The 16,518-nt window shown below is 32.5% G+C and overlaps 1 protein-coding gene and 1 long non-coding RNA gene across 3 annotated transcripts; both read left to right on the top strand.

The window, feature by feature from the left end:
* Positions 1 to 7,952: 7,952 nt before the first annotated feature.
* Positions 7,953 to 14,630, top strand: LOC104222359 (polyadenylate-binding protein-interacting protein 8-like). Of its 2 annotated transcripts, none has more exons than XM_009773588.2 (10): positions 7,953 to 8,756; positions 10,522 to 10,632; positions 10,718 to 10,762; positions 12,106 to 12,178; positions 12,253 to 12,368; positions 12,533 to 12,592; positions 12,792 to 12,839; positions 12,922 to 12,990; positions 13,330 to 13,391; positions 14,284 to 14,630. In XM_009773588.2, exons 1-10 carry the CDS (start codon positions 8,388 to 8,390, stop codon positions 14,339 to 14,341), a joined length of 1,011 nt encoding a protein of 336 aa, XP_009771890.1. In that variant the 5' UTR covers positions 7,953 to 8,387; the 3' UTR covers positions 14,342 to 14,630. The 2 variants fall into 2 exon arrangements, with proteins under 2 accessions (XP_009771890.1, XP_009771891.1); XM_009773589.2 differs by having other exon boundaries at positions 12,256 to 12,368.
* Positions 14,631 to 14,676: 46 nt separating this feature from the next.
* Positions 14,677 to 15,206, top strand: LOC138872029 (uncharacterized). The gene is made up of 2 exons (XR_011400450.1): positions 14,677 to 14,814; positions 14,930 to 15,206. It is a non-coding gene; the product is annotated as an uncharacterized lncRNA (long non-coding RNA).
* Positions 15,207 to 16,518: the final 1,312 nt, after the last annotated feature.

Genomic DNA, 16,518 nt, shown 5'->3' on the forward strand with positions numbered 1-16,518 from the left:
TTTAAAACTTCAACACCTAAGAAGGCTTAAGTTCGACAAGTATAAAACAAAAACTTCAGCTCTAGAGCTGAAGTTCGACAGTTACAAAAAAAACTTCAGCTCTAGAGCTAAAGTTCGACAGGTATAAAACAAGAACTTCAGCTCCACCAGTAACAAACACAAAAACTTCATCTCCTAATGCTGGACTTCACCAGTTGCAAACACAAAAAACTTCAGCTCCTAAAGATGGAATTCACCAGTTACAAACACAAAAACTTCAGCTCTAGGGCTGAAGTTCGACAGGTATAAAACAAAAACTTCAGCTCTAGAGCTGAAGTTCGGCAGTTACAAAAAAAAACTTCATCTCTAGAGCTGAAGTTCGACATGTATAAAACAAAAACTTCAGCTCTAGAGCTGAAGTTCACCAGTAACAAACACAAAAACTTCATCTCCTAAAGCTGGACTTCACCAGTTACAAACACAAAAAACTTCAGCTCCTAAAGATGGAATTCACCAGTTACAAACACAAAAACTTAATTCTGGTTCTCCATACAAGCACAAAACATTCAGCAAAAAAACAAAACACAAATTCAAAATAAAAAATAATGCCAAAACATGAAAAAAACTTCAACTCCTATCTAAGGTATCATTATCATCTGTTTAACGCTGAAATTTTTTAAAAATTTGAACGTCTAATCACAGAAGAATTTATAGAATTTTCATTAACAACATAAACACTCGTTCAAAAAACCTAAAAATACAAACGTAAAAGTAAAACTAATGGACTTATCAAACTAAACCCTATCATAAATATATGACTATCAAACCCAAAATCAGAAATTAAATCGTAAAATAAAACCCAGAAAGTTAATGCTATGTACCTGTGATTAAATCGTAATGTGGGAACAACGACGACTAGCAGTTGAAAATTCGAAACAACGACGAAAACCTTTTGATTTCAGAGAAGAGCAAATAAAAAAAAACGCGAATAACAGGAGAGAGAGACAGAGACAGTAGAGGACTAGCGTATACTTGGAGAGAAAGTAGTCTTTTAATAAAGAAGAGCAAAATAGTCTTTTCAAATGGCTTTTAACAAAAAAACGGGTACGGGTACAAACAGAAAGACAAAGCGGCTACAGGTTGGGCGCCCTGTGCAATTTTTACCTGAGGGGTGGAGCTTCAGTCAGCGAAGGGTGCTTTATAGTCGGACAACTCAACCGCTTAAACTAAAAATAGTTGACAATTAAATAATTCATATATAATATGCGTACAACCGTATATAATTAATGTATAATCTATGTATATGAGTTAGGAAAAGTAAACAGTATTACCTTTTAAACAATCTTGAACACCCTTACTCGCCTACAAGAAATTTATAGTTTTTCACCTTCCCCTCCCCACCCCCACCCCACAAATCACAATACAAGGTTTTGGTCCATTTGGAGAATTACGTATCATAGCACATAAAGGGGGGGGGGGGGAAATAAAAAAATAACTAAATATACAACTGGTGATTGAAAAATAGCCATAGTTTCAAAATTAATTGAAATTAGCATTTTTTTTATGTAAAGATAAAATTTGAACAAAACACCCCTGAAAATCCGAAAAAATTCCCAGCATAATATGCTGGAATTCGAATTTTTTTATATATGAGATTCCAACATAATGTGCTGGAATTTTATAATGTGCAGGAGTTCCAACATAATATGCTAGAAATTTATACGCAGTAGCTCCATAATCCAGCATATTATGCTGGAACTTTCTATATATTGGAGTTTCAACATAATATGCTGGAAGTTTATATGCAGGAGCTTCATAATTCAGCATATTATGCTGGAACTTTCCGTGTTTCAGCAAAATCGTGGCTATTTTTCAATGACTTTGCAAATACTAATTATTTTTCAATTACCAATCCTAAAACTAGCTAACTCGTGCTATTTTCACCACATAAAGCTTTAAAAGTTAAGGAACCTCAAAAATCAAAGTGGTAATAAGGGGAAAATATGAAACGTAGACGTATTCAGTAGATGGGTCAATGTAGAGTGCATACCTTATAAAAGTAGAGCCAAGACGAAAAAAATGCGAGAAAGTTGTAGGTAGGAATTCAAATTTCTAATGGCTCACTTTCTTTTTTCCCACAATCGTAATTTTTACTCATACGTAATACTAAGCGAGATTCCTGAGCCACTTTGGATCAGAGTTCAAATTCTAAAAGATCTCCTCCTCTTTGCTCTTTTTTTTTTTTTTGGAAAAATGATAATGTATAGCCGCTTTCAAAATAGCCGAATATATATATATATATATATATATATATATATATATATATATATTCCTCTTTGTTTTTTTTTTGGAAAAATGATAATGTATAGCCGCTTTCAAAATAGCCGAATATATATATATATATATATATATATATATATATATATTCCTCTTTGTTTTTTTTTTTGGAAAAATGATAATGTATAGCCGCTTTCAAAATAATAGTCGAATATATATATATATATATATATATATTCTATATGTTATATAAATAATTATACAAATTTTATATACTTTTTTGACTATTGAATATAAATAGTTTCTGACACGGACTAAAAGTGAAAGAAACCCTTTGTAAAGTTGGTCAGAAACGATTATATTCGATAGCCTTTTTCATCGCTTCCTTAAGTCATCGCTTCCTTCTTTTGGAATCTTTTTGATCAGAAACTATTTATATTCGTCCATTAAGAAAAATGACGTAAGGAAACGATGTACAAAAGAAGGATTCTCCGACAACCACTTTGTAAAATTGTAATATTTGCTACTACTAAACATTTTGGCACAGGTTATAATATATGAATGATTATTATAGCTTGTTTGGTCAGGCTTTTAAAATTAGCTTAGTTTAAAAATGCTTTTAAAAAAAATATTTTTAGCGAAAAATATTTTGTGTTTGGCTATTTAATTTGAAAAGTATTTTTGAGTAGTTTAAACTTTTAAAAGTGAAAAAATATTTTTGGGGAAAAACTACTTTTTATGCTTCTCAAAAATTGCTTCTGCTTCTATCAAAAACATTTTTTTCATTCTAAAAACTTGGCCAAATATCTTAACTTAAGGGAAAAAATACTTTTAGCAAAAAGACACTTTTGACCCAGAAAGAAACTTGGCCAAATAGACTATATTAGTTAAAAAAAGAAGAGAACTAAGAGAAATCCGAAAGGATGCCCATGAAAAGGCAGAGAATTAGATTCCTCATTGTCAACACTTTTTCTATATTTTGCCGTTCAATAGTCGTAACCACACTGTACTTTTTGTGAATTTTGAAAAAATAATTAAAAAAGAATTTAAATATGAAATTTATAAGACGAGTATACCTTTGTTTGTTTATATATATATATATATATATATATATATATAAGAGTTAACGTCAAATGCATTATTCATGTGAAATGGTCGCTATACAGAGTGCAACTCATAATTTATGAGCAATTATTTTGTGTCACAACTCACAAGACATCTATTTGGACCACACTAAAAAGAACGACTCTTTGCTATATTTATTCAATCTTTTTTGATGAATTTTAACTTTTTCTACTTTTTCAAATTAAACTAATTAGTATATGTAAAGTTCAATTTTATAATAAAAATATATTATCATATACTATGCTCGCTTTTACTATAATAAAATGAAACATGGATCAAATTTGTCCTTGTATTATTTGAATTTGAGTAATTTTGACCTCCGTTAAACTTTAATTATTAACCTTGTTATTAAGAAAATATTTTATTTTTGTACTTGACCCCACGGAAGCTCCAATTTGAGAGTAATTTTAAATCATAGTCAAAACTTGTGGAGTAAATTTGGACCCATTTCACGTCGAAACTTCATTAATAATACGAGCAAATACGAGACTGTATGTATACTAACGACCATGGTATGAATGAGCCAAATGTGAAATACGGTGTAAAATTAAACAATTATTAATAGTACGACGAATTTTGACTTTTTCTATAAAAAATGTAATGAATATAGTTATACTCTACATATATTTGAAATAGGGATATTATTCTTCCCAATTTACATGGGTATGTTGGTTGAGAGAATCAAGGAAAGAGTAAAAGAAGCTGAGATAAAGGTGAAAAAGGCACAGACGCACAGCACATTTCTCCTTTATCTTTTAGAAAGTGGATATAAATGAAGATTTCCATTCTGAATGAGTAATATTTCTTATAACTCCGTTGTTATAAGAAAAACAATATATCTACCCAAAAAAAAAAACAGAAATATATTTGACTATTGATTACTACTCCAATGATCTCTACCTGGTTTTCAGTTGATTATATATAAGTTGTTAAAAATATATTGTATCAAGGGTAAATTAGTATTTTGCATCGATGTATTAACTTTAAATACCTCTCTTAAGCTTATTGCTACGTTTTTTTCCCTGGTCTAATCATGTGATATCCGAGGCATACTGACGCAAACAATTCACATTCACATCGAATCAGTAAGAGGTAAAACGCTTCCTACCAGGAAGTTCTTTATTCTAATCAGGACTCAGATCGATGACTTTTAGTTAAGAGTGGAGAGATCTCAATCATTCCACCACATCATCTGATGTTGTATTTTATCATTCGAGAATTATTAGATTGTTTCATAAGTTAAACATAATTTTATTAATCTAATTAACAATATTTGTTGAATTAAAACGTGCGTAAATGCCTAGGAGATATAAAGATTTAGAAATTTTGGCCTCATTAGAGGATTTTTTACATTATTTTTATGCCAATTCTCTTTCCATGATGTGATATGAAAGACATGTAACTGCTTTTTCCCAAAAATTGTACGGTTGTCAATTATTAATTAATTAAATGAAATCTAAAGATACCTCAACAAAACCATGTGAGTCATGTGGTTCCATAGGAATGGTTTTACCCTAAACATGAACTTCTTCTAAATTCTTAACTTAAAAATAACTCAATTGGTCAAGACTGTTTTCTTGTAATTAATTTCAAAGTTGTAATGTTATGATTTGAATTGTGATATTGTCGCTGCCAAAATTTTCATATAGGGATACTCTAACAACCATATATGCCTTTGCGTTTATGAACAGTGTTTTATTCTAATTCCAATTGGAATATTCTGAAATATTTCAATAAAACTAATTTGATGTCAATGTCAGATTAAACATTGCTCATTTTTTAGTATTTTATTCGATATCCGATATTCATATTAGGGCTCTAACTAATTTGAATTTGTGTTACGTGAGACTCCTAATATTGCTCATTTAATATAGACTAGAAAAAATCTGGGGAATGAATACTCAAAGCACAATTGCTATCACAAGAACCATGACAATATGTACAGTCACTTTCATTCCCCCACCAACAATTCCCACTAAAATATAGCACCTCTTCCCTCCCCCTCCCCCCAAAAAAGGGCGGATGTAGCCTTTCATATATGAGTTCAGCTGAACTCAGTAACTTTTATCATACTCTATATTGTCTTAAAAAATTATTGATCAAACCCGATAATTTTTATCCAAATTCCATATTTGTCTTAAAAAGTTAATGAATTAAGCATTTTGATGTATAAGTTCACGAATTAAGCATTTTGATGTAACTTAAAAGAATTAGAATACTGAATCTATAAGTTTCAAATTTTGGCTCTGCCTTTGGCTCAAACCCCTTCCATATTTTATGCCTGCAGTTAAATTTGTCGTTGCATTTTAAAGTTTACATCAAATTAATAAATAAATTTTTTATATTTGATTTGTATACATTTATATCACTTAATTGTAATTAATTAATCAATATTCTCGCATTAATTTATTAATTTATGAATTGACTGTAATAAATTAATGTATCTTAGATATAAATATCGAGTGTGAATATTTTTTTTCCTTTTTACTGCCCCTGAGGTCCAAACTTTCGAGTAAAAGGAGGTTTCCATTTGGCTTAATGGCAGAATAGGTGTCAAATTTTAGAAAGTCTAACATTTTGATAAAACCATCAATAGTTAATAGTTTTAACAAAAAGAATATTGGAATTTCAATAATCTAATTCAGACATTTTCTTGTATTTTCTTCTTTTAATTATTTTAATTCAAAGACATTTTTTTGCTGTACCTTTTCTTTACCAATTTATAAGATAATCACTATTCACCAATCATCACGCACTCCATTGTGTGCAGTGCCACTAGTAAAATAGCAGAAAGATCGTACACACAACTTATAGTACTCTTTAATTTATGTGTCGTATTTTCTTGTTTAATCGGTTTCAAAAGAATGTTATATTTTTTATTTATAAATAATTTAATTTTTAATTTCTTATTAATCTTAATAAAATAATTTACAATCACATAAAATTTGTTTTAGACTATAAACTTAATTTTTTTTTTAAATTTCATATCAAGTCAAACACCGTAATTTAAATTAGGACGATGAGGAAAAAAGAAAAAGGCGAGTGCTAGGAATATATTGGGCGAGAAATTAAAAAATAGCCAGATTTACAAGTAGTCATTCAAAAATAGCCATAGTTTTAAAAGTAATTGAAATTTAGTCACTTTTCATGTAAAGATAAATCTAAATGAAAACATTGTTCAAAATTCGGAAAAATACTTCAGCATAATATACTGAGTTCCAGTATAATATACCGGTCCAGTAGAATATACTGGAGTTTGGAGCACCGGTGCTCTAGTCTCCAGTGTATTATACTGGAGCCAGCAAAGTATACCAGTCCAGCATAATATCTGGAAGTTCATACACAAGTGCACCGAACTTTAGTATATTATGCTGGACCGGTCTCTGTTGCAGCAAAATAATGGCTATTTTTCAATGATTTAGCAAACGTTGACTATTTTTGAATGACGAGTCCGAAAACTGGCTATTTAAACAATATATTGTAGTAAGAAAATGTAAAATACACTGAATTATGATGAGACGAATGTCATATCCATTTCCAACCGAAGGTAACAGAAACAAGACTTAAGTCATCTTACGTTAGCTGTCCCCTACCCCCACTGTACATTTAAAGTATTCTTTGGTTTTATATGATCAATTTTCATAGCATTAAGTCAAATTTAAAAGATTTTTGTAGCACCCTTTTTTATATATTAAAATTATAATTAGTTAAAGGAGATCATTTCCCTCCTTACTCCTCTCTCTTTCCTTAATTTAATGTTAAGAAAACTCTTATTTGTACTCAATATATACATTAAAATGACACTATTAAATGCATGACATGTATATTATGCATAGAGTTTATCAGTTAAACATAATGGGTTAGAATCACAATATTCTACTAATAAATAATGTGGTAGAAAGAAAGAGAAGAATCTTTCTTCTTTACTATACCATTAATCAAATATTATTACATTATTTTAACACATGCAACCTATGCTCTATCAAAATTGTTATCACAAAAATTATATAGAATAGTAAGTATTTATCCTTAAGTAGACATCTTAGATTCAAATCTTAAAAATGGAGTAGCTAAGGTCATTTTATTCCTCAAGGGAGACTTTTGTGCGTGAATTAGTAGAGCACCAAAATCACAAGGTATTATCATTTTTAACCCGCGCTAGAAACTATTTACATTCCTAGTCAAAAAGGTATATAAAATTTATATAATTTTTGCATATAACATACATAATATATATATATATATATATTATATACCTTTTTGTGTATATAATATATATATATATATATATATATATATATTAATTTTAGAGCGACTATACAGTATCATCTTTTCAAAAATAATATATTTGGGGAGAAACCCCAAAAAACAAAAACCTATAAAAAGAAATTCTCCATCTTCAACCTCCACCCATTCTCTCTCCACACTGCATTTCCTTCTTTCTCCCTCTATATGCCTAAATTCACAGTATACATTTTTATTTTTTTGGTAATTACATTCACAAATAAAACCTCACTTGCCTCAACAAAACCACAACAAAAAACAAGAATACCACCAAAATACTCTGCCTTCTGTTATTCAATTTGTTACCAAAAAACCCTATAAAGTTTTTTACTTTTCTCTACTCTTCCTCTCTCTCACCACCTTCTTCTTTTGTTCCATTTCAGACTCTTTTTCTCCAAATGGGTCTGTCTCAATAGGCCTTTCTACACACATTCTACTCTTAGAATTCCATATTTACATGTATAAATAAAGATTGTGCCTTTGCAAAAAAAAGGGGTTGCTTTAATTTATCAGAATTATAGAATTCTAGTATTTTCTTCCTATTTTTGAGCTTATTTAATTTACTAAGATCATCCAACTCTCAGATATTTACATACAATATAAAGATTGTGTTTTTTCATAAAAGGGGTTGCTTTAATCTATTGGAATTTTAGAATTCTAGCATTTTCTTGAAAATTTTGAGCTTTTTTTTTTGTGAGTTTGAGGTTTTCTTTACTATTTCAATGGCTGCTGGTGCAAAAGAAGTGTGTGGTGAGACAGCAGTGATTGAAGCTCCTGATGTTCAATCTCTGTCACCAAACGCTGACAATAATATTATTTCTGAATCTAATAATGGTTGTGTTAAGGAATCTGATCCAATCCCAAATGCAAAATCTGAATATCAAATGCAAGATATTGTTGAGATGTTGAAAAAACTCAAGTTGAATCCAATGGCTAAGGAATTTTTCCCTTCTTCTTATAATAATAATAATAATAATAATAATAATAATAATAATAATAATAATCGCGGTGATCAGTTACTTCTCATGAGTAATTTTGTGCCAGCTAACAAGACTACTTTAGGTGCTGATGGCTTGCAAAATAACAGAAGGGTATAGATTTTAGTTCTTGATTCTGATTATAATTCTTCATTGATTATATGATTGTTGAAATTTTTGATTTTTTTTTGGTCTGTTTTGCTGGTTGTATCTTGACTTTTAAAGTAGCTCAAGATTTCCACGTGGCAAAGTTGCAATTATGAAGTTGTCAAATTAATGGTGAATGAACTCTTGTTGAGTTTTTTTGTAATCTGTGTGTGTTTGTTTCCTTGTGTGCAAGTTTTCCTTTTGAGCCTTTTGTTTGTTTTAGTTACTTGTGGGAGGTGTCTGTTTAAGCATTAGGTCATTTTGTGGATTGCTGTAATTTTGGAAGTTTAATTACTGTTCCAACATTTGTTTTGGATTATTTTAACATTTCCTTGTTAAGAAATGATCGTTGGGGCTTTTCAATAATCTGTTTCTCAAATAGTTATTCAATGAAATTAGGCATTGATCATTTAAAAGGATATGATTTATTGCGGAATGGACTGAATGTAGGAACTGGGGCTCACAACTATCAAGGAAATGTTCGAAGGGTTTATCATCAAACTTTTGACTCCTTGTTTATTAACAGGGGATTCTTGACATCCAATCATTAAAAGTGGAGGCTTGACATCCAATCATTAAAAGTGGAGGCTTGACGTTCAGTTAGTTAAATGAAACCATCGAATTTTGTTTGTCACTTTTATTACTGATAGGTGGTTAAAAATGGAAGAGTATTATTGGTCCATTATAGCGGACGGCGTGGAAATTTGTCGTATTAATCTGAGTGTGAACGTGCTATTTGCAACCTTTTTTATTTCTTTGGTTTTTTTTATGATACTTAAAAAGAATCTTTTGCTGTATGTGGATGAGATTTAGGGGATTATTTTGTTATTTTGTTATACTTGAATCCAAGTTTTTGTCAGTTCGTCTAAATATGAATATATTTGTAAATAATGAATTGCATTGTGATTGTTATGAATGCCTGCAGGGCTCCAACTTCCCTTACTTATCAATTCAAGCATCTCTATATGTTTTGACTGCATTTGCTAACTTTAAAACTACTGAATCTGTTATCAGGAATTTGTACATTATGCTTAAATGCAGTTTTGATTTTATCATTTTTAGCTTTATGGAATAGTTATGGAGGAATTCTTTTCCCCTAGACATTTTTGTTTTTGTTTTTGCGTTTGGAACTTGATTTCTGCAATTGTAGCGTTCAATCACATACAGTGCCATATTTATGTTTCTCATGTTAATATGGGGTTAATGAGTTTTAGTTGGTTACTTTAAATGACAGTTTGATTTGTTTTGAGTCATCGCAACCATCATCTCTAGAGGTTACTCATTAAATAAGTGATATTGTTGCTGTTGACTTTTACATCTCTTGGGTTAATGGTAATTTCCTAATTGGGAATGTTTATCTGTATGCATGTTAGTGTTAGTTGTTTACATTTCATAAGAACATCAATTTCGATGATTTAGAAAATATAGAGAATTTATTATTTTTTATCTGTATTTGCATATTATTGGCATGCGATGAGCTAAAATGGAGTAACATGGTCAGTGAGGGTATATATAGCTGACTTGAACTTGTTAACTGTTGTTGGTGTTGTATCAATTCAGATGATTTCCTAGCCTCATAAACTTATCAACAACATACTTGACATTTCAGTTGCAGCTTTGCCTGGGTTAATCTGGTCTTATTTTGTATGCTAACCAGAATATTTGACTCATAGACAACCATCTCTATTTTCTTGTCTTCCTTGTAATATCTCCTAAACTTGTGTTTCCTCAGAGAGGCAACAACTATAACCAAGGCAAAAGGAGAATGAACAATAGAGCTTACAAGGCTCAAAGAGAAGATAGCATCAGGCGAACAGTATATGTCGCTGAGATAGATAACAACGTAAGGATTGATTCTCATTAATTTTATGAGATATTTTTTATTAGTACTCAGAGAGTATCTTTGGTTTTGCCTTTTCAATATCTAGGTCACTGAAGAGCAGCTTGCTGCGTTGTTTAGTGCTTATGGACAAGTAAGTCACTTTGCTCTTCTGAACATTGATGTGATCCATTATAGTATATATTTGGGTGCTTTTAAGTGCATATACTTGTAGTTCTTTGAGGCACCTAAGCTAGAAATAATGAATTGCTTTTCTTTTCTGTTCTTAGAGTGGTAACTTGATACATAGGTATACATTTGTGTGCTTATATCATACTTTAGCAGAACAGAAGCCTTAGCTTGGGAATCAGATACCTGTTTTACTCCGTTTTTTCCGATACTTTAGCAGAACAGTAGCCTTATCATCTGAGTGAGGACACCTTCCAGTAAATGTTGCTCTATTCAGTGTCTCTCAGTGAAGTTGCTGGTGACCATATTAAGGAGGGGCTGGGTTTTGTTGTGGTTTATTGCATGACCATGCTTTCTGGTGAATTAGCACATGGGTCATAGTTCGTACGTGGCTTTCTGCTGCCAGCAACATTTGTTACAATTAAAATTTGTTAAATCCTGAATATCATTGGGCCTAAACTCTTTTCCCAAATAGGAAGCTTTGTCCCTTGACTTTGGTGAAGACGACTTTGATAGACGAGGAGTCTTGCCCTCATGGTTAGTACGGTTAAGGCTTAATGAATAGTCTTTTAACATTTGATCTGAAGTAAATCCTCAATAGCCCCTATCCAAGGAAATTTTACGTCGTTGGTTCTTGCTGTATCCTAACTTGAGGCACCAGACTCTAAGAGGCAGCTTATATAGTTTGGTCTATGGTTTAGGCACCTATATAATGCTTTATTGTGCGCTTACAGTTTTTCCCTAGAAGATGCATTTCAACTATCTTCATGGGGCATCATGATTTGTCTTTCCAAAGTTGCTTCTTGTGAGAATTGATATTTCCGCGCACTTGGGATATTACTGGGTTTTTGTTGTTGTTGTTTCAACTATTCATTGTGGGACCAAAAAACTTGTCATGAAGAAGTTCTAAATGTGTGGGAGGACATAGATCGAGCTGCTTGTGTGAAGTGTGGTGAAGGTTGCAATGAATTTCAGGATATTTATCTTCCTGTTTGTCAGCTTAGTTTGTAAATTTTATGCCATATTGGTGATGGCGTAATTGATATATTTCCAAAATAATGACTTCTAAGGTTTTACCTCATAGCTACAGCAGATCTATTCTAATCAGTCAATCAACCAATTGCGCCGCAATCTCCGCCGGCATATTTGTTTATTTATTTTACATGTTATGCTTAATGTGAATGATTCCTCCTTTTCTGTTCAAGGTAGACTGTAATCATGTTCCTTTTTTCTGAGAAAAACTTTAATGTGTTAATGTATCAAGGAGTGTAATGATGGTCATTCTCATTTTTCCTACTTCCTTTCCAGGTTGTTGACTGCCGAATTTGTGGTGATCCCCATTCCCGTCTTCGTTTTGCTTTTGTGGAGTTCGCTGATGAATGTAAGTTGGATGATTTGGCTTGAAATCTTCTTAAGACAGCTGAATATTCAAAGCTAATATGGAATCGATCCTAGCAGACTCTGCGAGAGCAGCACTTAGCCTTTGTGGGACAATATTAGGTTTCTCTCCACTGAAGGTCCTACCCTCGAAAACTGCTATTCTACCCGTGAATCCAACATTCCTTCCAAGGGTATGGATAAATATTTTGCACTTTGTTCTTTATCCAAAAAAAAAAAAAAAGAACTTTGGCACTTTTGCTGTGCTAGTATGTGGATGGTGCTGAGAAATAGTTTTTATGTTTTTTTCATGGAACTAATTGCTTAATTCTCAATTTAATATTGATGTTTTCTGTAGTCGGAGGATGAGCGTGAGATGTGCGCCAGGACAGTCTACTGTACAAATATCGATAAGAAGGTAGATATTTTCATCTTTGAGAGCTTGTAAAGTTTTCTCATTCTTTCCTTGTCTGCATCTTTCTGTCAGATGCACATTTTTGGTAGTTATTATGCTCTGCCTCATACTTGGATGTTGGTTAAATTATTTTTTTCTTTCTACCATAGTATCCATTAGCATTTTATAATTAGTTTACAACCAATTACTCTATTCTGAATAGGTTACTCAGGCGGACGTCAAGAACTTTTTTGAAACAAGATGTGGTGAGGTCAGTATGATGTTTAAACGTTTGCATTAAGTTTGGAATGTTAGCTTAAGAAGTGATATTGAAGAACACTCTTACTTTTAAGGTTTCTCGTCTGAGGCTTTTGGGGGATCACGTGCACTCAACCCGCATTGCTTTTGTTGAGTTTGTAATGGTATGCTTTCTTATCTTTGGTAGGGATTGTTGAATGTTATATAACACAACTTCTATTTAGTTGCCTCGGACTGTACTCTCTTATTTCCCACATTATTTGTTGGCCGCCCTTTTGCCCATTTGAGTGTTATTGAGGAAAGGAAGGTTTAATAGATTATTACATGGGTAGCTAAGGAAATCTGCAGCAAGATATTGAATCTTTGCCTTTCAAAGCTAAAATAGGTATTTAGTTTAAGGCTGATAAAGGAAGAGGGCTTATGACTGCTTATTGGCTTTCTCAAAACAATATGTTAATATGGAATGAAATTTGAATGTAATCTTATACTTGAAAACTGCGCAGGCTGAGAGTGCAATTTTGGCATTAGACTGTTGTGGGGAGATATTGGGATCCCAACGCATCAGGTAAAAGCTTCTTTACAAGTGGCTATGGCCCCAGCTAGTCCACACTTAATTTTTTCTAGAAAGATTGTTTCATTTTACTTCTTGTATTTTCCATCTTTCTGAGATTGGTATATCGGTTAAGCTGTATTCAAGGAGGCGCCACATCATGCTTTCTAATTCCTTTCCCTACTGCCGAAACTTTTCCTTTCTGTTTCTCTCTCTCTCCAAAATATTATTGTGCCATTCCATGCTTTCTACTTTTCTGTCATCTGATAGTCGAGCGTGAAGACTTAAAGATCAGAGTAGCTTATGCTTGATAGTAGAGAATAAATCAGAAAGTTTTCTAGTTTTGGGAGGAATAGTATCTTATTGTATTAGTCCTGTTCAAGGTTAGTTTAGAAAATGACTCTTAGTAATGTCTAATGGTTACTTGAGTTAGTAGAGTTGAGAATTTTGAGGGGCTTGGTTTCATGCATAAATTACATGTTCAGCTTTAGTTAGTAATTTGAAGAGATGGGAAGTTATTAATTATTAAATCTCTTAATTGTTTCTGTTACTTATCCAGGAAAAAGGAAATTTCTAGGAGACACCAACCTAAATTATCATTGAAATACATGTTTATTACTTGAGTCTAACTAGGTATGACTAGAATAGGAATCTAGATCTTATTTTCCTCTCTGATTATAACAAATATGAAGGGATCTTATCCAAAAGATACAATCTGCTAAGCATTTGAAAATAGATTATTTTTGCTAGAGTTTTCTTTTTAAAATTAATGGAAGATCATTAACTTGTAGTTCTTAAGTGTCAAACATACCGTTTTTAGTGTCATTACATACTTGAAATCGGAGAAAGGAAATGTAATTCTAACTTTGCAGTCTTGTCTAATTTTGCAACTTTATTAATTTTGTAGGGTGAGTCCTTCAAAAACACCAGTGAGGCCACGACTTCCCCGTGCCATGATGCAGTAACCGATGCTTGTTCTCATGACATGGAAAGAGTTCAGGAAAGCCTTCTTGGAAGACTTGAGGTCACCATGGGAAGGCGAAACGAAATTCTGTTTCAGTAATTTCCACCTTTCTTTTCTTTTTTCTTTCTGTATTGCCAACACAGTAACTTTATTGGTACTGAACATGGCATTAACTTTGCGATTAACGAACTACTTATCGAGAATATCCCTACCTGTAGTACTGTTAGCTTGATCAGTCATGTTCTTATGAATCTCTTGCTGGTTGAATGCCGGTTCATAATTTGATCTTTCGTCTCTGGATGCAGCATTACATGTTTCCTTTTTCTCTCAGTGCAGGGGAAAAAAACCTGCACCTGGTGTCTTACACCAAACTACATAAAGTTACCATGATTAAGTATAAATTGATTTGAGATCAAGTGATCAAAGTGGATGCGGAAGACATATGTCATGTATTCGTTCATGTGGTGTCACTTGGTGTGTAAATTTTCTCCTAGTGCACTTCTGCAATCACATAATCAAGTGTGATTGCGATCTTCAATAAGATTATAATATCTCTAATATTGACTTAGTTTGAGCTTGCTTATTATAGCGAGAGAATCAAAAGGGAAGAGGAGGAAGGAGAAGAAAGGGAGAGGACACTCAGATTTTTGACCACATTTCTATCTGTTTCTTTTTCTATAGTTGTAGTGTCCGGGTCAATAATTTGACTATTTTATCAGAGGTTTCTTTTTCTATCGCTTCCTGTGTATTCCACCATCCACCAACTTCATTGTGTGACTTGTCTTGATTACCAAACTAGTCTTCGCCCATATAATAACATTCTCTTGGTGATAAATGTGAATTAAAGGAAACTACTTTTGAATCTATTCTCTCTGTGCCTATGTTAAAGCATCCATACTTGTCAGTCCGTCGACTTCCTTCCCTCGGGAATGCTGGTCCTTCCTCAATAAGAAGAAAGGGGGGGGGGGGGGGGCTCGTCAATATTCACTTGGTTTTTGAGTCATAATCGTTATGGGAGAGATGGCGGAGTATCTATGCTCTTTTGCCCGATTGTTGGGCTGCAACCCCACTTTCTCTTTTTGTTTGTCATGAACACTATTAGAAAACTATCAAAAGCGTTCAGGGATATCGATTGAAATCGGTCGGAATCCAAGGAAAACCGATCGATTTTCGATCGAAATTAATTCGTCGAAAAACTGTGGTAGCTAACGTGTGGCAACTGAAGACGGTCGCAATTTCCGACAGACGGCAGTCGATAAATTTAACCAAACTTTGACTAAATAATCTGATACAAGTCATTGAAAAACGAAAAATGCCGATCAAATTTGGTTGGTATTTTGGAAAATAATTTTTCATTATTCTTTACAGTAGCGATCGATATCAGACGATATTGTAATTTTTTATTTTCTTTAAAATTATATATTTCGACCGAAATCGATTGGTATTATTAAAATATATTAAATTTAAAAACCCAAATTCCAACCGATTTCGATCGCCAATTTTAAATTCGGGAAATTATTTATTGCTGATAGCTACCGATTTTTGGGAATTTAATTTTACATTTCCAACCGACTTCGGTCGGTGTGCTGTCGGTTTCTAGGTAAATGTTTGGTAGAATATTGCTATTTTACAGTTGCACCACATGCCACAACCAATAACCTATAATGACAATATTACATTGGTGTCATTCCAACAATAACAATTTCTAAAACAATAACAACAATAACACTTTTAACAACAACATCATCTTCACAAGTTAAAACTATATTAACAACATTTATAGAGTTTCAAAAATTCCAACAACTAAACTTTTCACTAGTTAAAACTTCAAATATAATACATACATCATTCAAGGAGTGTTGTACTACATTATCTCCACTACTAGAAGCTTCATCGTCGACACAGTTCGAAGGATCACGATGAGAAAGAGTAGCATCTGGGGAACACTCACGAGACCGGGGAATCGAAAAAACTCAACTAACAAGAAGATTGGCCAGTTAACCTTGAAGGGTATTAAATTGTTGGTATCTCTTTTCTAGCTCACCTTGAATGCTATTAAATATTCGATCTCTCTTTTCTTCTCTAGCCTTTGCCTCTTCAAGCTCTATTGACAGCTTTGCGTTCTTCTTCTTCATAGCCGAGAGAGTCAACCTATCAAGTGCCTCGCCCTGGACGGAA

Source organism: Nicotiana sylvestris, chromosome 6 (genome assembly GCF_000393655.2).
Source record: "Nicotiana sylvestris chromosome 6, ASM39365v2, whole genome shotgun sequence".
Lineage (NCBI taxonomy): Eukaryota > Viridiplantae > Streptophyta > Magnoliopsida > Solanales > Solanaceae > Nicotiana > Nicotiana sylvestris.

Coding starts and splice junctions, on each gene's coding strand:
- LOC104222359 (XM_009773588.2), top strand. CDS start 8,388: ATGGCTGCTGGTGCAAAAGAAGTGTGTGGTGAGACAGCAGTGATTGAA. Junction 10,633..10,717: donor TCGCTGAGATAGATAACAAC/GTAAGGATTGAT, acceptor TTCAATATCTAG/GTCACTGAAGAGCAGCTTGC. Junction 10,763..12,105: donor TGTTTAGTGCTTATGGACAA/GTAAGTCACTTT, acceptor CTTCCTTTCCAG/GTTGTTGACTGCCGAATTTG.